Consider the following 21,260-nt stretch of genomic DNA (forward strand, 5'->3'; position numbering starts at 1 on the left):
AGACTTCTGGGTTTTGCTGATCAAATACTTTCGCTAGAATTTAGTATTTTAGGTCAACTAAATGTGATGAATGAGTAATTGTGTAGGACATTCCTCTGTTACTGTATAGCGCATTACATGCTGCATGTCTCCAGAGATGGGTTCACAGGCATTTTGACAGTGAGATCTGTGCTCTAGAAAATATTTCCCATGTGATGGCTTTTCTTGAGAATCCCTGTTTTTTTCAGAGATACGCTAAACTCAGCCTTCTGTGCTTATCTGTAGTTGTGTGTAGAAATGAAATATATGAAAGCTGATAAGCTATCCTAAGAGAGTCTGTGGATCACAGTCATCATATTTTGAATGAACCAGGAACTTGTAAATAAATACATAAAACATCAATAACTACATAATAAATCGTGCAGGTGACCACAAGAATTCAGTGCTTATGCACCTATTTATGCATTAGTTTTTTTTAAAAAAGGTTTCATTTTACATTGTCTTAGTCTGTGTATTGAGTGATCCTATAGAGAAGATAATGAGCAGGTAAATATAATCAAATGCATCCGTGGCAGGAGCAAGAACTGCATTTACACTGGGCAGGGTTTGGCTTCAGCACTTCTTGAATTTTTATTTTGATTTATTCAATCTTATTTAAACATGACTTTTATAAAAAGGAATGTGGAGAAAAACAGAGTCAAATTGAACGAGCCATTAGAGAAAAGAGAGCAGTGGAAGAAGAACTTGAAAAGGTAAGGCAACTGTTTGTATTTTTACATCACATTTAAGATCTCATTTCAGAAGGAAAAAATACATAGATTTTTCCTGTTTTTCACGTGTTTCTCCTTTAACTTTCTTATTTTATTTTTGAGTAGATTTTCTTAATTGTAAATTTTCATATATTTACTTCAAGGTTGTTTAGTTGTTTGGGGTTTTTTTTTTCTTAATCAAGAGAATGTTTTAAAGCTGCAACACCAAACTGAAAAAGAAAGTTCTCTGAAAAGTGTAAACAGCAAAAGAGAGATGTTTAATATAATCCAGAGTAGTGCTGGTACATATTCCAGTTAAGATCAACAGACAGGAAACTAAATAAATGTCTGATCAGATCTTTGGAAACTTTTTTTTTTCAAGTTGCAGTGACAGTGATAGAAATGCAGTTTTAATTTAAATCATGAGAAAATAGGATGCAATGAGGAGTAAACTTACATATAAGTTTACTCTTCAGGTTTACAGGGAGCACAGAGTGCATGAATCTAACAGTAGACAGCTCGAGCAGCTGCATCAGAAGTATTTACTTGCAGAAGCTGCCAAAGATGACCTTCAGCTGAGTCTGCAGATGATACAAAATAAACTGAAACAACTGGAAATGAAGTAAGTGATGTTACAGATGTTTACAGAAGTAAGAAGAGAAAGCAGTGGAAATTATTTCAGACTTTTCCAATTGTTGAATGTGTGTTAGGGTTTTGTGAAATCTTTTTATTCTGTAGCAGACATAATATCAAGATACCATAATTTTCAAACCCAAGATTGATTTTATCAATTCCATCATGATAAAATTCTTTGGTGATTTGTGCATAGCTCCCGGTCTATATCCTTTGTCCTTTGGTTCAGGAGTTGTTCAATTCTTCAGCTACAGCCAGACTTTCCTTCTCTTTTAGCTCTGAGGAAGAGAAATCTCGTTGCCAGGAAGTTATCTCTAAATTGCAAAGCACTCTGGATTCAGAAAGAGAAAAGAGTGCCTCTGTCAGTGAACAAAGACTAAAACTTCAGCAAGAGAATGAACAATTGCAAAATGAAATGGATGGTTTGAGAAAACTGGCAGTGGAGGCTCAGCAAAGAGCTAAAATAAAGGTATGTTTTATATATATTTTTTTTTTTTTGTAATGTAAGACTAATATTTGCTTAATAAGGCAGCAATTCTAAGAAAAAAGCATTAAATGTTTAAATTAAGATTGAGAGTTTCAATGATGCTTCCTGGTTGCTGCTTAAAAGTAATTTTATTGTTGCATTGTGTGTCCTCAGAATCCATGGGGTAACTCAATCTCTGCTAATTAAATTGTATTTTAATGTGTATTAAATTCTCCGTGATAAGAAGACCCCAGAAGTTCTTTGCTTAAAATAAGATGAATACATTAAGTAATATTGCAATTCCCGATCTTTATTTATTTTTTGTCTCTAATGTGTTAGAAATCTATGTCTGACTTTCTGCCCAGAGTGTTCCTCTACTTGTGTGTGCACCATGTTGTCAGGGCAGCGTGTAACTAATAAATAATTTAATAGTGGGGCTGTCAAACTTGGGCTCTGTATTTTCTGGACAGAAAAAATTCTTCTCTGTGCTTAATCTTGCAAACAAGATTATTAGCTGAAAGCTGGTTTGTTCTTTTTGAACATGTTCCATTAAATGCCCCTGAGCAGACTGGCAGTGGGGTAAGGAATCAGTAGTAACGTCAGTACCAGGATTCATGGTACCCTTGGCTTCTGAAGGGGGGAACAGCTTGGACCCTTGATGTGCTTTCTGAATATACAAAGCTGGTACTTTCCCCTCTGCAGTGTAAAGATAACCAAAAAAGGGATCTAAGAATCTGGAGCAATGAAGACAACCTCAGTAAGCAGTTTTACAAGGTGTGAATGGGGACCATCTCCAATCTGGCTTCCACTTTGCACTACAAGATAAAGGAAGCTGTCAAATTTACCAGGAAATCTTGTCCAACTCCAGAATCCTTTGCTTAAACAAAGGATCAGAATCTTGTAACAGATAGGTAGTGGACATGGAGCACAGAAGGCATATACTAAATCTTTGTCTGTCTCATATTTAATCAGACAGGCTTCCATTATAGTCACAGATAAGATTCACTGCTTGATTTCATTTCCCTCTGATGTACCAAGGATTTCAGATGCAGTTAAGAAACTCCTAACACATTTAGCTAGATGAAAAAGAAAGAATGTGTTTCTGTGGAGAAAACACCACGGAGAAGAATAAAGATTACTTACAAAAATAAGCATACACAGCTCATTATCCTTTATTGTCAGTTGTACTATTTGCTTAAATTGGCTTTGGGAACATGTATCTCTGAGTATATAATTAGAAGTTTAATTATTGTATGTTACATGCTTTCAACAAATGTTTATAAATTTTACTCAGGCATTGTAAAACAACTGAAAAAAAAAAAGGTGAAGAGTGAGAGATTGAGAGATTTGATTGTACCGGATTTGTGGGGCTTTTTTAGATAAGCACAATGGAGCATGAGCATGCAGTGAAAGAACATGGGTATGAAGCTCGACTCAAGGAGATGGAGGACACCTGTCACAAGTCCACTGCTGAGCTCAGACGTCTCTTAGTAGCTCAGCAAAAAGCAACAAACCGGTGGAAAGAGGAAACAAAAAACCTCACTGAAACTACAGAAGCCAGGATTCGTAATCTGAAGTAAGTGCAGTTTTGTTCCCCTTCTGCAAAGTGTGTTTCAGATATTATTTTGTGTATGGCAGTAGACCTGTGGTGAAAAACCATGAGGAGCAAACCATCCAGAGTCAAAGATGTGCTTGCAGCAAAACCAAGAAGAATGATGTAAACAGAACTCTTGATGCTCTCTGTGAAGTTAGCACTGAAGTAAAAGTTACACTGTTTCATTATCTTGTTGATAATGTGTGAGTTTTTGTAATGACAAAAGGTAAATGGAATATATTACTTTTGACTTTCCCTTTCAAGGTACAGCACACTCAATTTAGAGAATTTTAGCTGTGGATTATGAGAACTTTACCTCTTCAGAAAAGCATCAGTTGTGGAGCGAGTCTCCAGACTTCTAAAATAAACTGGACAAAAACCTCGTAGAATGTACATCTCAATGTTCTCTTCTGAGCACTTGCTGTCATAAATGAAGATAAAAGTGGGTTGTGCGATTGTCCTAAGAAAAAATACGGTATACATTTTACTTTTCTCTTAATTCATCCATATTTCTAGGCTGCTACTTGTGCTTACAGTACAGAATATAAGAATATTTTCATTTTCACAAGTTTGCCTTTTGCTTCATTTCATTTCTAGGCTCAGGAAACTTTCAGTTAGCTCAAGCAGACTATTAATTTGACATTAAATTAGCCTGGTGGTTTTACAGAACTGCATAGAAATGTATGTCCTCAAGATCTCTTCCTCTTCAAAATTGGTTGAAAATTGGAGGAGGTTGATGCACTGGTCCACAGTAACTGCTAAACTGCTTGATTTCATAAGTCTCATTTCTTTAAAATTAAAGTGGTTAGAAAGGAATATAACATTGCATTATCTTTCAGTGGGTTTGAGAACAAAAGTTCAGGGTATGCAGCTGTGTTAAACTGATACATTTGAAGCAACCCTTTAATCACTTGAAGTGATGCACTCATGTGGTTCTTTGCTCAGACTGATTTTAGAAGTTGCTTTACTATCATGTTAACATTGAAGCAAAACCTTTCCCTGTTAAAACTGGGAACCTGTGAATTCTAGCTGTCATTTCCTTTGGGGCTGTCTTGGGGTTTTTTCATGTTTTATTATTAATGTAAGGCTTTACATATTCTCAGCTTCAATCATATTTCCAGTATCCCATGCAATTTTGGAATTACAGTTTCTGAAGCATAGCTTGGCATTTCTTGGCTGTCAGAATTCCAGTGGTGTGAGTGGAATTAGAACCCAAACCTCTAAACACAAGCCAGGAAAATCTACCCTGCCACTACTCTTAACCTGGATATCCATCTTTGCAGTGAAGTATGTGCTCATCTTTACTTCCCCTGAGAAACAGTTATAGGGGTTTTTTACCTTATCTGTTCAGATACAGGCTGGCTTTATTTTCCCTTAAAATATATTGTATTTTGCAGAGATTATTATTAAACAGTTCTTTAAAAAAGGAAAAAGTCTCTCTCAGAAGACATCAGTATTGAGCATTTTTGTGAGACACTGGGAGCTGTGCTGATTCACTGACAGTTTTAGAGGTGTTAGCTTCACTGTATGTAATTAGCTGGCTCTTACTGATACTTTTTCAGCATCTTTTGTAAATGCAATAACTGGAGAAGAAAATTATTTTGCAATGTTCCATGCTAAGGTAAATTTTAGCTCTTAAACTTGTAGCTTATTTTCTGTAAATCAAAATACAAAACTCACAGCTGAGCATCTAGGTTCATCACTAGATCCTGGATGTGGTTCAGCAAGTTCCGATTAAAAGGGAAAAATTGCAGACTTCCAAAATAATTAAAATTGTCTGTGAAACAGCTGTTTTCCTTTAAAACCTTTACTGTTCAGTGTTAAAATGTTGCTACAGCAGACCAAAAGATTCAGACCTTATTTATCTGCAGCAAAATGCTGACATAGAAAATACAAGGAAGTCTGCTTTGTGAACCTGGATAAAAAATGGGGAGTAAATTTTGAAAATGTCCCTATTTATGTGACTTCAGTAGATATTTTGGTGCAAGTCTAAAAGCTAAGTCAGTTGCTTTATGATATGATTTGGTGTGTTATGCTTTTTCATACTGTATAAGCTAGAAATAGAAGTCTTTATCAGGCATTTGCTCTACCTGGCAAGGAAGCTGGCAATAGAAACAGGAAGGTTGTCATTTAGACTGACATCAGGAATTTCATGTTAAATCTGTGCAGTGATGCTTTGATGCCATGGTGGCAAGTAGTATAACTGAACCTTATCAGTAGTATCTGGAAATTTTAAAACCAGCTTATTTTTCACCTTACATGCATTACCAGACACCCAGTGATGTAGTGCAGAATGCAGTTGGTATGAAAATTAGAATTACACTGTAGTAGTTACTCAACACAAAAGTCCTTGCTTATATTATAAATGAGTAATTATCATATTTATTTTCATCTCTCACAATAACATTTTGAGTGCAAGTACAGAGCAACAAATCGCTTCTTACTGTGTTGTGAACTAAAATCAAGTTGCTGATTATTTAAAAAGCAGAATAATTTTGCAGCAAATGCACTTATCAGGGAAATGTCAGTTAGAACACAAAATGACAGACTGATACTGGTAATAGATTCATTTATCTATTATTAATTAAAGGCTCTGTTTGAAAGGTCTCTTGAGGCTAATGAAGGAAATGTTCTCACCAAGCCTCATGCTGGGGTCCAAGAGAAAGGAGGATTCATGTAAATATGTGAGCAAATGCAGAGGTTGTGTTGGTGACATGTAGCAGAATTTCATTTTTTCACAAAAATACAGTTTTTAACTAGAATCATTACTCCTGCAGCATACTAAAGTGTTTTATAGCTGAGTGGCTTTTTAGGAAGTTAGAAACTTCCTAACCAAGTCCTATCCATGTATATGGGGGAGGCATTTTAGATTGCATTTCACCAGGAGGTTGCTGTTAGTGCAGCTCCCATAAACACTGACTCAGTGTCCCATTTGTTAGTGTAGGTGTTTCCCATTCCTTTGCCTTAAAGTCATGATGGTTTTCCTGTTCTGTCCTCATTGGTTTCCTTTTCCATGTGAGGGTGTCTGAAACACTTCGGCTTCTTTATTAAACTTACCAGCAGCAGCTGCTAACTTCCATTTTCTGTGCTGCTCATTTGTCATGGTCTTAAGTCTGCAGTGGTTTTTTCATGAGGTGTAATCCATATGCACGAAGGAAGCATTAAATAATTGTAAGGAATGAAGCAACATCAGTGAGTGTTAGGGGATTTTTGGTCTGAAAAAAAAATTAAGAAGTAAAAGTAAGTTTTTCAACCTGTAATTTTAGATCATGTAATGTAAATAACATAAGAATCCAGTAGATCCGTGAAAAACCTGTAGATAGAAGTGTTGATAAGTAAATTGATACTTCCAGGCTTCATTGAAAATTATTCTGTGCTTTTCTAGACCTTTGGCTCTAATTCAAGTTAAACATGTTGCTGATAAAACTGAACTTGGAATTCAGAACCAGTGCTGAAACGGGAGGCAGTGCATTGAATGCTTGTAGACTAAATTGCACCATTTTCTTCATACAAATGTATTACAGTCTTCATTTGTGAGAAAAGCCTTCTTCCCTCTAAGCATCTTAGGATGCTGTGTGCATCTTAAGGAGAATTTATTGGTAATAGACCTCATCTTCACCTTGCAGAAGGGCAAGGAGCCAGTTTTGCTTCACTATCCTTGTGCCAGTGAACCCTGAAGGTAACTAAGAAGGTCAGTGCCCCTTGTGACATGGGTCATCATTCCAAATAAAACCTTTGCTCTTGGCAGCATGGCTAACAACTCACTGCTAAGTTTATTCCCTTTATTCCCACAGTGTCTGCTCTGGCAGAGTCAGAAACCAAACTGCTCTGACCTCTGATTGCATCCATTTTAAATGTGCCTTGCATTCTAATGATAGGTACTGACGTGAACTTAGACAGCAAATGTTTACAATTATAAAATAGTAGTAAAATAGTATAAAATGAGTGATCACTGTTAAAAGTTGTAAAAAAAGTCATCTTTCATATTCTTTATAGGGGTTTAATTGGAAAACAAGTATAGAAATTTTATAAAACTGTCAAACTTATTTCAAAATGTAATTTCTTTCATAACACAAAAAGAGCTTTTAAGTCTTAGTGAAAAATTTAAGTATTTTATGTTTATCAGTTTAACTGATACTTGAGTTACTATTTGATTTTTCCCCCTCCTGCTGTATATCTGGAATGTTGTCCAAGTAATCTAAATCACTGAATCAGAATTAGACTTAATGTTGAAAAAGCTATTTGGATCTTCAGTGTCATTCTCCACGAGTGGGTGTAGAATTTGGTAAGAACTAGAATCCATGTTACTATTGTTGCTATCTACAGGGTGTAGAGCTTCCAGTTGTAAAGATGTAGGCTCTAAGATCACTGTCAGTTGGAATGTCCTGAAAATTTAAGGTCATCTGCCTTTGACAGCCATGGTAAAAAAATCAGTATCAAGTGCTTCCAGCTTTTTACTTTTCTTGTCTTCATTTGAAAGAATTTACTTTTGAAAGAAATGAGGAAAGCATGCACAAGTTTTTAAAAGCTCTTGCTTTCACTGAAGCGCTGTAATCCAGAAGAATGGTTCCTCTGGCCACATTTGGGGGAAGAGGCTGGCTGAGACTGCTCTTGTTACAGCATCAGTGTAAAGCTCTGTAGTTCTTCAGACTTCAGCTGAGAAGAATAAATGACAGCAGATAGAAAGTGGAATCAGCAACACCAAAGGAACATTCAGGAAATTTGCAAATTGGAAGGAAACAAACTTCAGTAACAACAGAACAGAGGGTAGAATGAGAAGGGGTGAGAGAGACAGTTCTGACAGCAGAATTCAGGCAAAACCAGATTAACTCAATCTGCCAGCATTTGCTGAAAGAAAATGAAGTGACAGACTGTATGCAAGTTTTAAAAGTAGGGGCAGATGATTCATTTGTTCTGTAAAGCCCACTTTTACAGGTTTGTAGATGAATGCATGAATACAAAAGATGGTTGATCCCATCTCATTGGCATATCAGTATTTTTTGTAGATTTTTATATCCTTATCCTGAGAAGGAAGAGTTGGGGTAAATAGAGAATTTTGCAGGTGAGCAGATAAACCCTTTCCAGACTCTGCACCAGTGGCCAACGCCAAGAGCTTATTTTTGTTGAACACGATTCTGGCTGGAGCAGGGAACAGAAGAAGATTCACATCAATAAGCAAAGTTTTATATTGAATCAAATGATTGAATCATCACAGAATGCCCTTCAGTGGACTAGGTCTGAACAACAGCAGACAGGGAAAAAGGTAGATCCTCTTAACTTGAAAACCTGATAGGAGATTGACAGTTCTCTCAACTTTGCCATGGGTATTGCTTTGGCCTGTCAGACACGTAGGTGATTGCTCAGTTTAGGTACAGTTTAGCTTGAATAGGGGTAGAAATAGGTATAGACAGGTCTGTTCTACAAAACAGTGCATGAAACAATGTATAAACATTGGCTTAAATGATAGAGTAAGTTTGCTTCCATGTAACATTGCATTTGAGGAGTTTTAAAAATCTGAAGTCTTTAATTGCAGAAGTAATAGAATGCAGTAACAATACACAGTATGAACAAACTAATAAATTAATAATCCTGTTCATCTGCCGTTATGGTCTAATAGCACGATACAGCTTTTTGGGGAAAAAATAAAAAATACTTGTTGTAGCATAAACCCATTTATTTGAAGAACTATACTGGATGGCTTCATTTCCTTAATAGTCACTTGCATTATAATTGTCAGTACTTAACAAAAGGGAATCCTTGCTGTATGGTTTTTATATTTAAAGACTTTGCTTAGCTTAAGCCATCTGATTGCAGCTATTTTGGGTGTCTTTGTTCCAATTTCTGCCTCTGACACATTTCTTTGTCATAGTTAAGAGTCCCTGACTCATCAGTAGGCATGTGTGGGGTTTGGAGTGTTCTCAGTTTTTATCTTTTCTGTGATTGAAAAGAATCTGCCTCTGAGGAGTGACCTTTTCTGGTGGCAGTATATGAAGCGTTGGCCACGACTGCTTTCTCGTTTTCCCTGCATCCTGTACAGTACATGGAATGAATTGTGTGGCATCTTGAGATGGAGAAGTTGCCTCTTTTTCTAAAACATTATTCTTGGCTGCACTTGTGTAATGTTTGGCAGCCATAGCTGCTTATTTTAAGATGTTCATTAAAGAAAAAAATTAACAGGATGAGAGACAGCTGCAGGTACTGGCAGTATACAAAATTCATAATTACTAAGAGTAACTGAAGCATATTATAGTATAATTCAACCAAAAAAACAGCTGGCACATGCTATATTTGTCATGAGAGCTTTGCAGAAAAGTACTTGCTGCAGCTGGTGGATTTATCACCTGTCTGCTGAAATGCTAGAAGCTCACCTTTTGTTTCCTACTCACTTAGCAAAGACAATGTGCAGTGGGGGCTGATTTAATTATCCAGCAGTTGGGGTTATTGCTCTGTTCTAATATTGAGATCTCATGAGGTGTGTTTGGGGGAGGGTTAACACGCAGAATGAATCAACTGTCTGGCTCAACAGCCATCACATTTCCTTATGCTTACAAGGTTAAACTGTTTCCTTTTAAATATGTGTTCAGTGTGATCTCATTATAAAAATAATTTCTTGATTACAGCTGTATATGAGCCCGTAAACTCTGTTTATGGTCTGTGCTGCTAAGCATGCTAATTCCACACCTCAGGACAAGCACAGGAGACAGGCTCTTTTCAGTAACTAAGAATTTTTAGGGCACCTAAAAATTGGTCTCCTGTATTGAAATTGCCTCATTTGACGCTTAATACTAATTACAGAGGAAAAATTACAAAAATAGTGCTACATACTAACATATTGTCTTGATCCTGCAATCTTAATCCATCTTTAATTCTTACTTTATATAAAAGTGTTCATATGTGGTAACAGGTGTAATCTGTATGTAATTTTAACTGTTAACATCACTGAAATGCTGCCTATGTACTTTCATTTTTATGAAAGTTTAAAGTTGTTGAACTGTTTTTGTGACACCTACCTGGGACCAGTGAAAGGCAGGTTGAGAACAGGTGAGTGGAAACTCCTCACCAGCTGTAGGGGTGACCTAATGTTACAGATGCATTGCAACCTTGTATTTCAAGTGCCATAGATCAGTTTTCAAACTTTTATTAAATACTAAGCTTCAAAGTTTATAAAAGTAAATTATTGTTGAGAACTAAGTGTCATCATTAAAAGAGCATTACATTAAGATGTAATGAGGCTGGAGTATCTCCTACATTACCTCCATTCTCTGAAAAAAAATAAAAGCTTTGGCTTCCCTTGCAGCACATGCAGTTTCAGCAGTAGGTAGAGCATTTAAGGTGAGGTGGTGGAGTAGAGACTGCTCAGAGGTTAGAGCAGCTCACTTAGATTTGCATCCTTCCCTGGCTAAAATTACTGGATTTGTGTCTTTAGTCATCCCTCTTCTTGAGATGACAGGAGACAAGAACAGCTTCCTTTAAGCACCAGCTCAGAGATGTCTGTCATAACCCAACTGTTTTTTGTCTTCAATACTGTGTAGATTGAAGATCACTAAAACTCATTCAGTATCAAAGTAAAAAGACCACTTTGAAGTAGGGGGTATTTTCCTTTTCCTCGTGAAGTGTCACATTGTTGTCTGTCTCACAAGTGCAGAATGATTTATTTTTAGGTACTTCAAAGCACCTTTAAAAACGCCCACGTTGAGGTCTGGTTATGGAACACTAATTAGGATGTTAATCTCAATATTGAACTTACTGTGCAAAATGCAGCTTATATTTATTGCATACTAGATAGCATGCTTCCAAAATAAGATTCAATAAACAGGAAGAAAACCCTGCAAAATGTCAAGTGTTCTTGACAAAGTCTTGCTGATTCCAACAAATACATCTTGTTCCTTTGCCATTACAGTTCTGAATGCACAGCATGAAGAAGTGCTGTGTGGTGCTTTTTGAAATCGGTGTTTTAAGAATAACCCTGTAATTAAAACCCACCATAAGCCTCCACAATTCACTGAACTATCTATGAAATTACGTTCCAATAACTGAAGTACTACTGTTTGCTAATCAGCATCTTTTCTTCTGATTCCCAGAAGTGAGCTGCATCAACAAAAACTCCGTAGCCAGGAGCTCATTTCCCAGCTGGAACTAGCAAATGAGAAGGTAACTGAGGTAAGATAATGACTGATGTGACAGCTACTTTCAGTTACAACCTGATGTGCGTACACTAAGATGTTATCAGAAACCTGTATAGGTGAGTTATATTGCTGGTTTAGAGAAAATTAAGGATTTTTGATGGGAATAGTCAGTAATAATTGGAAAGCCTCACTGTTTCTTGCTGACTGACATGTTCCAATGGCAGGAACACAAATGAACTTTACCATCAAATTACAAAAGTGAAAGGAGAAATCATCTTTCTAGGTGACTAATCTAGCAATTCTGGACAAATTCAGGAGATGTTTCTGAACTTACTTCTGCCTGTGAATCCATGCAAGCCTCTAAATAGGAACAGGCACTGGGATAATGTGGTGTATACAGAGGCACCAAGTGTGTACTGTGATACACAGTAGTACATGCTGTGTGTATGCACAATTTACATTCTGTGTCCATCTCTGCATATGGCTAAAAGCATCATCCATTAAAGATTAAGGGCAGAGTTGTTTTGGAATGTGCATTGTTCCATAATTAATGGCCACTTTAGAAAAGGGCTTTCCTGTCAGCCTTATAAATGTGGGATAACATCCAGTTCTAGCCAGGATAAGTCCTTCTGTCTTGTTTTTCTGTAGTGCTGCGTTATTTAGTGGAGAAGAATGGGGCTGATGTGAGAACAGATTTCTGTTGATGCCTTAGGTTTTAACTTTCATATTTTTCAAATCCTGTACTGCCTAGATTGTAACTCAAAAGTTTCTTGTAGCCTGTTAGTTTCTGCTCTCTCATGCCAGGCAGACATAACAAAGCCTCTCCAGGCCTGCTCTCCAAGGACATTCAGACCGTCCTAGGCCCAAAAATGTAAACCAAAAGCCTCTAAAGGGAGGGGCAAGCTTGGGGGAAACTACATCATTAACTGAAGCTTTAACTGGAGAATTAACCCTGATATGCAAATGAACCAAACTTATAAAAGTGTGGAGAACTCCTGACCTGTTGTCCATCTTGGGGTCCATCTTGGCAATAGCCTTTGGCTCCCCAGGGTGTACCTTTGAAGGCCTTTCAAATAAATACCTACCTTTATTCCCTTAATCCTGTCTAGTCTCTGTTTCTATGGGGCCTCTTAAAGCATCACTGTGAGTAAAGGCTGGTTAAGAAAGGCTTTTTACAGACCCTTTGAAGGGAACAGAGGAGATCTGTAGCAGTTTTATCATCCCATTTGTACTATCTAATATATTCCTCTTTCTTCTGAGTGTAGCTAAAACATTTACATTGTAAGGTTGTGTGGATTAAATAACCTGAATTAAAATGTCAGCTTTTATGCATCTTGCTTCAAGATGGTGAAATGAGTAAAATTTCCCCTGCAGATTGATTGATTGGAAAAGTCATATGATGTCACATTTGAGCTGGAAATTCTCTATGATGTGTCAGGAGTTTGTCCTCAGGCTTTTACTGTAAGGGGAAAACAGTTCCACTTCTGACGTTCCTCTTGTGTTAAGCTTTTTTTTTGCTAAAGAATGTGTGAATTCAGTAAAAAGAATTTGGCATTGGTGATGAGCGATTCTGTTTCCACAGGATGAGACATTGATCATGGAATATCGGGAATACATTGACAGGCTTCAGAGGCGACTGAGCCAGGCAGAACAGAGAGCAGCCACAGCATCCCAACAGGTACCCAGCTCACAAAAAACATGTTATCCAAGCACGTGGAATATGTAAAAGTACTCACTCTCCATCATTCCTGAGGCAGAGGTGATCATTTATGAGCATTTTTACCAACACAATTTTAGCAAGCTTGGATTTTGGACATGTCACCTTCTGACAGGATGCTTATGTGACAGTGTAGGTTTGTTTGTGAAAACCAGTTTGATACTAATTAAACCTGCACAGTTCAAAATGTGTGAATGAAGGTGCAGAGGCATTTCCAGCTTTAGAAATGGCAAGTTAGCAAAGACAAAAAAACCCTGAAATAACTGCAGCTGCTGTTTGCATGGAGCAGGTCTGTTGGAGTGCATCCACTGCAGTTCCCGTCGGCTGTGTGTAACAGCTGCAGCAACTCCTGCAACAATAAAAATCGTGCAGACAGAGTAGGAACTGCTTGTTTCCTTCCATACCATTGGAGAGGTAAAGGAGAGATAGTGTATCCCTCTCAGTATTTAATTTTCCATACTGTTTAAGCTGTACAACTTGAAGCAAATCCCATGGGAGTTTATACACTGAGTTCATTTTTTTGCCAAGGAAGTTCATTACTCAAGTTGGCCTCCTATTAAGTAAAGATGGTCTTTCTGCCTCCTGCTTTTTTTTTACATTGATTTAGGAAAACCATTTGCAAATTACAGCTTGTTAATGTGGGTGACCCCATGTGAGCTGCAGAGAGGAAATGTTTGGCTGACCTAAAGTGCTCAGTTAGGAAAAATAGCATTTTTTTTCCAACAGCAGTGAATAAATGGGCATAGCTGCCAAGCTGTCCTAACATAAGCTGTGGTTCCTGGCTCTAAATGCTCTTTGTCATGACAAAGTCTATTCAGCTGGTGAAGATTTGCTCTGAAAGAGGAATTTTATTTTTTTTAACCTGCTGTTTGTTATATGGATCTGTTTAGCTCTAATGCTTCTGAGATGCTGTCTCCCCTTAAAAACCCAAACATACTCATGTCATGTTTCAAGGGAATAAACTCATGGCCTCAGTGCCCATAGAGGAAGAGGTCTTGCTATTCCTGAAAACACAGGTAATTAGCTGTACCTCACCAGACTCTCTCTTAAAGATAACAAAGAGATTTGATGTTGTGCAGCCCAAATGCTGCCCAGATCTTATTGCTAGACTTCAGAACTGCCTTGCCCTCGTGGCAGAGGTTACTGCATAGGCCTGGCTGCTCTGTAGTGACTTCAGAGCTGCTGTGCCAAGCCCCTTTTTTTTTTTTCTCCACCCCAAAAAAAAGACATACTGGTACTGTCCCTGCTAAAAGTTGGAGAAAAAGATCTTCAAAAGCAGTGCAAGAATGTCCACTCTTATGAATCTGGGTATTTATTCTCTTCTAGGCCTCAGAAGGCTGAACATTCACGTGTGTATTTGATCAGATGCAGAATGATGATTTTCTCTATTCTTAATCTGTAGGCGCAGGGCTGCTTTCTGACTAGCGTATTCTCACTACATTATCCACCTTCATTGTAGAATTATATCAAATATAGGCTAGAGCTGGACTAGTAGGGAGCCTGGAAAATTACACTTTTTTTTTGGTCACTTCAATGACTGTAAATCTTAGCTTATTCTGAAATAATAGCAATTCAGTACGAAACACAAAAAATGCAGGATAATGTTTGCTCAAGTTTAAAACATCTATTCTGTAGGTGTCTTTTAAAGTGTGTTCCTGGTACCTATCATCTTGTATTCTCTGGGATCTGAAATAAGACAAGAGCAGTAGTCATGTACAGAGTACATTGTAAATTCACACTGCCTGTGCATGTTCCCTCTCCTTCATGACACATTCAGTATGGAAGTTCTGCTGTTACTTTGATCCTACAAAGAATTATTAAGAAGCTATCATCTGCTTGTGTTTCATTACAGCTCAGCCTGATAACTACACAGAATAAAAAAGCTGTTTCCCTGAAGGATCTGGAAAATATTTAAACATGTGTTTTTATCATTCACCATGTTGGGATTCAAGAGGATTGCTGGAGAAACTTCATATTGGAGCACTACAGTCAAATGCACAGCAAGGCTTGTAAAACTTAAATTCTGGTTTATTCCAGTAAGAAAGAGAGTGGATGAAGATCCTGTCTCTGTATGCACAATAAAGAGTGGAAGAAGACTGCAAAATGTTGTCCTTAAAGTCCCTTAATGTAGCAGATGAAAAAATCTGACACAGTGCTGTGGCACATGCAGGGGTTTTTTGGTCTAAAATCCACCAGCTCCAACGGTGACAGGATTGTGTTCAGGGAGTAGGTGACACTTCAGTAGGTACTGAAATTCATCTCGGCTTTGCTCACGTGCACCTTAATTCTTCTTCATAGTGCAGGTAACTTGGGAACCACTTGAGGATCCTTTATGAATTATAATTAGACTCATTACATCATGAATGTCAAAGAGTTGCTGTTTTGATGGGCGGTGTTTGAGCTGCAAGAAACCTCCATTGCCTTCCAGTTTAAAGAATTCAGTTCAGTTTGGTCTGGTGCCCCTAAGAGTAACAGGTAATAATGAAAATGCTGCTATGGCTACTCAGCTCATTTCTAAACACTGTAATCTTCCTGCAGCTGTGCTTTTTCTTCCTAATTACTATTTATTTTACTGTGATTTTACAATTCCTTGCTTTTCTGTTGATCTGCACCCTTGGTTTGTACATGTCTGGGAACTTCTATTCTCTAATTTGCACAAAGGTGAAGTCATCCAGCTCTTATGCCTTTTGAAATAGTGGGATTGAATTCTACAGATGCCAGGATGTGGGAATCCTCATGTACGTATTTTTTCTTTGATATTTGAGACATGTCACACCTATCATTCTAAAATTAGAGCCAAACTCCATTTTCTCTTTTAGCATATATTCCAAGCATTTGATAGGTGTTTTAACTGATTTTGAAGTGCTCACATCTTGGCCTGAAGTGACAAAATTGCTTGTCCTTCCTCTTAAATGTGAAGAGTGTAATTCTGGTTTCTAACCTGTCATTCAGCTGATGGGTAGTGCTTGCCCAATGCTTGATGGAAATGTCTTATTTGGATTAATAAACCTGCGTGTCCATGGCAGTGGAGCTTCACCGTATTTGCAGTTTAGAGGACAGAGCTGGGCTGATCCCCTCATGGAAGCAAGACTTTGTGCTGCCTCCTGAAATCTTGGTAGTTCAGGTAGAGCCTGCAAGATGGATGCACCCTCAGGAACAATTTCTGCTTGCTGTAGGGAAAGCCACTAGTTCCTACAGTGGTTGCTTTTTCGATAGATGCCTGTATCCAGTGCAATCTCTAAATCTCAATTTTGGTAAAAGATGTTGAAGATTCTCCAAAACAACATGGATACGTTTTTCAGAAGCTTCAAGCAGTCTGTTTGGGTGAGATTTTCATCAATCAGCAGTGTGTGTGACACAGAGGCAGGCAAGTACCAGACACCTTGTTTTGATTTGCATAATGCGCAGCTGCGATGATGACAGGCCACCTGGAAGATTTTGTGTGAGCTATTAATCCCCTTCACTCCTCAAAGGCAGGCTCTGGCTGTGAAGTGAAACCTGGCTGGAAGGGGCAGGCAGTTCCAAGTATTTGTGTATTTGTTCCTGAAGGCACAGAAGGGCTCCTGCATGCTTCCCTGTTAATTATGGGTATATTCATTTCACCTTGGGGTGCAGCTCCTGTGTGGTGGCTGTTTGCCAGAACAGGAACTGCAGGGATGACACAAGCACCTCATGGTGAAGGAAAGGGGCAGGAGAGCAATTCCAGCAGATGACCAAGGAAAGGAAAAGGTTTCCTTCCTGTCTGTCAATGCAACCATGAACAGGAATGTGGTCACATGGAACTCATCATACACCTATCACCTCCTTTCATTTCCCTGAGGTGGCTAGAGGAGGCTGCTCTGCTCCCATGTTGCTCCCAGATGGGGAGATCTGTTTTTTATAAGATGGAGTGCTCAGCATGTGCTTTCACAGCCTTGCCTTTTCCTGCTCTGCACCAACTCCATTCTGTATTTCTACATCTGGAGTTCAGAGGAATCCTCATCTCCCAGAAATCCTGCCATAGAAGCAAATCTTCTCCCAGTAATGCTTGACCCCAGCCAGTTCAGAGAGTGAATGAACTTTCAGCCTAATTATCCCGAAGAGCCACGGGTTCAAACCTCATGTTCCTTTTCCAGCAGAACACGTATGGAGATTATGGACTTTGCAAGGACATCCTCTATCTACAAATGCAAATGTTTTGAGGTAAGCAACATCTCTTTGAGGGTCCCAAGGGACAAACCACACAGTGTTCTGCTGATGGGATGGGCACAGCTGTCAGTAACAAGCAGTCCTAAAAAAACCTTACAAATTTACAAAATCTTGCAGCTGCAGTGTGCATTGTGATACCTGTACTAAGCCAAATCAAGTGCTTGTTTTAACCATGAAAGCTGCTCAGATCATTGCAGTGAAGTGTAAGAACCCAAACACAAAGACGGGGAGGTCTAAACCACTGCTGGCAAGGATACTGCAAAAATGTACAGCATTTATTCACATACAGACAAAAGGCACAATTCTACGGAATATTTTAACAAAAAAATACAGCTGTTTCAACTAGGTCTTTAGAAATACTTCAAAAAAGGGAGAAAATAAATACAGGTTGGGCCATGTAATATAAAATAGTCATCTCTACATATACTTTTTATTTCTGTTTCTCTTCATGCACCTTTTTTTTTAATTAATTTCAGCTGAATGGACACCAAAGCTAGGCACATAGTGAAAAATCTGTACAAGTTTTACAAATGTCATCACAATTGTCTCAAATGTCTGAAATCAAGATTTGCACACAACATGAACCCTTCATTTAGATCTGTGTGAGCTTATAACCTAACAAATGGCATTCCGGGCAACTCTACAGACGTTCAACTAGCCTACAGTCGACAGAACACACCGATCATATCAAAGATCTCTTGGTCAGTCAGCACAAGGAAAGGTAACGCTTAGAAACAGAAATCCAGCAAATCCCAGTAAAACACAGGGGTGGGGTTGTCACTGCAGTACCTACAACACCTCCTGCTGAGCGCTAAGCACGGGGACAAAACTAACCTACAGAGCTGGTCGTACCGCAGCCTTTTTGGTTTGGGTTCAGCTCGACTGGAAACCTCACAAAGCTTTTTACCCTCAGTGCCAGGGGACAAAGCAGCTAAGGCATTCACTCTGCACAACATTAGTGTTCATAATAGTGCAAATTAACAAGGTACCTCTCTCCAAGGGGTGTGAGGTTAAAGGTTTAACTCAGAATCCAGATTTAGGGTATTCCATCTATGGCTTGGCAATTCCTGTGTGGTCATGAGCTTCTTTCTTTCTGCAAATATCAGTGCCTGTTTGTGGAAGGCTGCTGGATGTTGAGTAGAACTTACCGGCTTTCACCTTTTGTCTGTCTGCTGCTTATACTTTGAACACATCCCAAGAGTGACTGTAACCTCAGTCACCAGTGCCCTGCCTGACTTTTACCTCTATAAGTCATGTAATTACTCTGACTTCTTGGGACCAGCAGAGGGATTTTGAAAGTGTACTATCTTACATAAAATTCCCCTTCCTCAAAAGGTTAAGACTTTTGAGTTTTAAAACAATAGGGATGCATTCTGGTGAAATACATAATTGATAATGTTAACTTGCATAGCAAGATAGGGTGTTAAGCCTTTTTTATTTTCTGATTGAATCCTCTGGAAGACTCAGTCCTATGGCAGAGGAATTCTGTGTTGTCAGTGTTCCCTCCTCAGGAGGCAAGGGTCAGACATTCCAAAGTGAGTGGATGCCATAACAGCAGGCTGGGAGTAGCAAAAGGGAGGAGAAGGAGGTTCTTTATGCCTGTCTCTCTGTTAACACATTGCTGCTAAAGCTTTTTCACCAGCCGACCTACCTCTATGAAGAATTCCAAAATTTATAGGCTCCTAAGGCTCCACTGTGCTGTGTGCACTCTACTTGGTACAAAACAGTATCCTCACAACCTGTTAATAATTATTGCTCACTGCTTACTAATTATTGCCACTTGCAATTATTAAAAAAGTACACAATCAGAATACGAGCTCCCTCTTCCATCAAATCTAGTCCATAATAGAATGAAATAGTTTTTCTTTGTTTGACTGTAAAGAGCTAATCACAATGTATTGCCTTTGCTTTTTATCCTATTTAAAAATATATATTCATGTCCATTTAAAGCAACCTTTTAGTGTCCTAAGCCTGACTCTCCCAGTACATATCATTAGTGCATCTGTGGTGGCCTTTGGGAAATCCTACTGCCTAGTGCCTTAGAAAACTTCTGTCTGGAATTGTCATCACACTCCCGAAGGCACGTGCCCGACTAAGGGTGACAGGTTATTCCATGGGGTGCTGGAAGCCCCAGACCTGCCCCTTGCTCAGAGCTGAGCCATATGGGAGCATCCTTTGTGTCAGTCCCAATCATTCAAGCCCTGCCCTGTCCTTTCCTCCTTCTCCAGTACAACGTTATGGCTATGCCTGGTCATCATTTACATGTAAACTCTGGAGCATCCGGAGGGGTTTGAGCTGCCACCTGTGCTCAAACTGAACACAACAGAACACATTCCGCAAAGAGAGGAGAAAGAGCTGCCGCTGCCCAGGGACAGGGAGCATCTGTAATGGGATTTACCAGTGCAGTGCAGTATGGTCTCACAACCATCTTCCATTCAATACACACGAGTTAAATTAAAAGCTTGTGCTTTTCCAGAAGTCAGGGGAAGGGAGTAAAATTTTCAGTGCCTTTTAGCTAGAAGGGATGGATGCAGCCTAATTTCTCCTACCCACCCTAGCCCCTTTTTAAAAGATTTTTGTGAGTTGTGTGCATCCCAACTCCTGTTTTAGTACTGATGTCACTTCTCTGCTTACTCAGGAAAGCTGCAAATATGGGAGATTCAAACTTCTCACAGAAAGGGGGAGGGTGAGGGCATTTGGATGGGGCAGAAAAAAAAAAACCAAAACAAAACCAAAGAGCTTAAAACTGCTTTAAGTGCATGTAAACATATTTATACAACTCAGAAAAAATGGGTTTTCAATTTGTCAGTCTGTAGCTCTAAGAATGCTCCTCTCTCACACCGATGGGTAAGGTGGAGTTGGCTTGTAGGCAGTGACTCTGCTGACCCTGTCCCTGTGTCCAGTCAGGTCGCCAGGATGCTTCTCCGAATAATGTCCGTCCTCCTGCCAATGGTGCTGTTCGGACTGAGCCTCTGCTGCCTGCACTTCTTTTCAGCCACTTCAGGCTCCGAGTCACTCATTTCGGCGTCGGGGACGTACCCATCGTTCTCGCTGTCAGGCTTTAACTTGCTTTTCGTCCGCTCCTTCGCTGGAGCCCTGCCCACGCCCAGGTAGGGGTAGCCGGAGTTCTGGCGGCAGGCCTCCTCCAGGCTCTCTCCCTGCTGCTGCCTCTCCCCCTTCTTTGGAATTCGGAATCCGCCCCAGTTTTTCCCTGGGCTCGTGGGTGTGGTAGGCACTTTAACTACTGTCTGATTAGAGTTTACTTTGACGAGAGCCCCGTTGCATTTAGGCACTATATCCCTCCGAGTGCCAGGCGCTGACCTACCACTGGAGTGGTTCATAGCCCTTTTGTTTTCCGATTGCCTCTGAGAGAGTTCTGTGGGTCTCAGCGGTTTGTGGTTGTGTTTAGAAGTCTTTTCCTTCAGTTCTGTCTTCACCACCTCGCACTGAGGGCGATTGTCTCTCCTTTTCCTGTGGTCTGGTATAACGATGCCATTTTTCTGCTGTGCCGATACAATCCGTGTCTCAGCAAAGGTCTTGTCAAAATTTAAAAAGCTGCCTGGAGCTGCACCTCCTTCCCTCGGGCTGGGCTGCCTCAGCAGGGATTTGCTGTCATTCCCAGGCCTGTCTCTTACCCTGTCTCTCTTGTGAGGCTTTTTCAAGGAGCGGGCCAGGGATGTGCCCATCTGCTTCCTGAAGAATGCAGAGTGCCACTTCAGATCCTCGATCTTGGGGGCGTTGGGGCCCAGCGAAGGGCTGTTGAACAACACCGTGTTTTCCATGGAGGAGAATGAGGAAGGCACACCTG

At 39.4% G+C, this 21,260-nt stretch overlaps 2 protein-coding genes across 9 annotated transcripts in view; one reads left to right on the forward strand and one right to left on the reverse strand.

The window, feature by feature from the left end:
• The window catches only part of SCLT1 (sodium channel and clathrin linker 1), a 31,038-nt gene extending 15,670 nt beyond the window's left edge, over positions 1–15,368 (forward strand). Inside the window, exons 15-21 of one of the 2 annotated variants that reach the window (XM_042048606.1) lie at positions 657–731; positions 1,205–1,350; positions 1,638–1,830; positions 3,207–3,403; positions 11,503–11,581; positions 13,130–13,225; positions 15,117–15,368. In XM_042048606.1, the coding sequence (XP_041904540.1) occupies positions 657–731; positions 1,205–1,350; positions 1,638–1,830; positions 3,207–3,403; positions 11,503–11,581; positions 13,130–13,225; positions 15,117–15,179 (849 nt within the window). In that variant the 3' untranslated portion in view covers positions 15,180–15,368. Of the gene's footprint in view, positions 1–656; positions 732–1,204; positions 1,351–1,637; positions 1,831–3,206; positions 3,404–3,685; positions 3,897–11,502; positions 11,583–13,129; positions 13,226–15,116 lie in introns of those variants that run through there. The other variant, XR_006019559.1, reaches the window with a different exon arrangement.
• Positions 15,369–17,706: 2,338 nt separating this feature from the next.
• JADE1 (jade family PHD finger 1) overlaps positions 17,707–21,260 on the reverse strand; it is a 43,160-nt gene continuing 39,606 nt past the window's right edge. For all 7 annotated transcript variants that reach the window (XM_042048603.1, XM_042048602.1, XM_042048599.1 and 4 more), the window contains one exon: positions 17,707–21,257. In XM_042048603.1, the coding sequence (XP_041904537.1) occupies positions 20,356–21,257 (902 nt within the window). In that variant the 3' untranslated portion in view covers positions 17,707–20,355. The remainder of the gene's footprint in view (positions 21,258–21,260) is intronic.

The sequence above is a fragment of the Corvus kubaryi genome, unplaced genomic scaffold (genome assembly GCF_017639235.1).
Source record: "Corvus kubaryi isolate FWS band 111438036 unplaced genomic scaffold, C.kubaryi_AGA036_p1.0 67, whole genome shotgun sequence".
In the NCBI taxonomy this organism is placed as follows: Eukaryota; Metazoa; Chordata; class Aves; order Passeriformes; family Corvidae; genus Corvus; species Corvus kubaryi.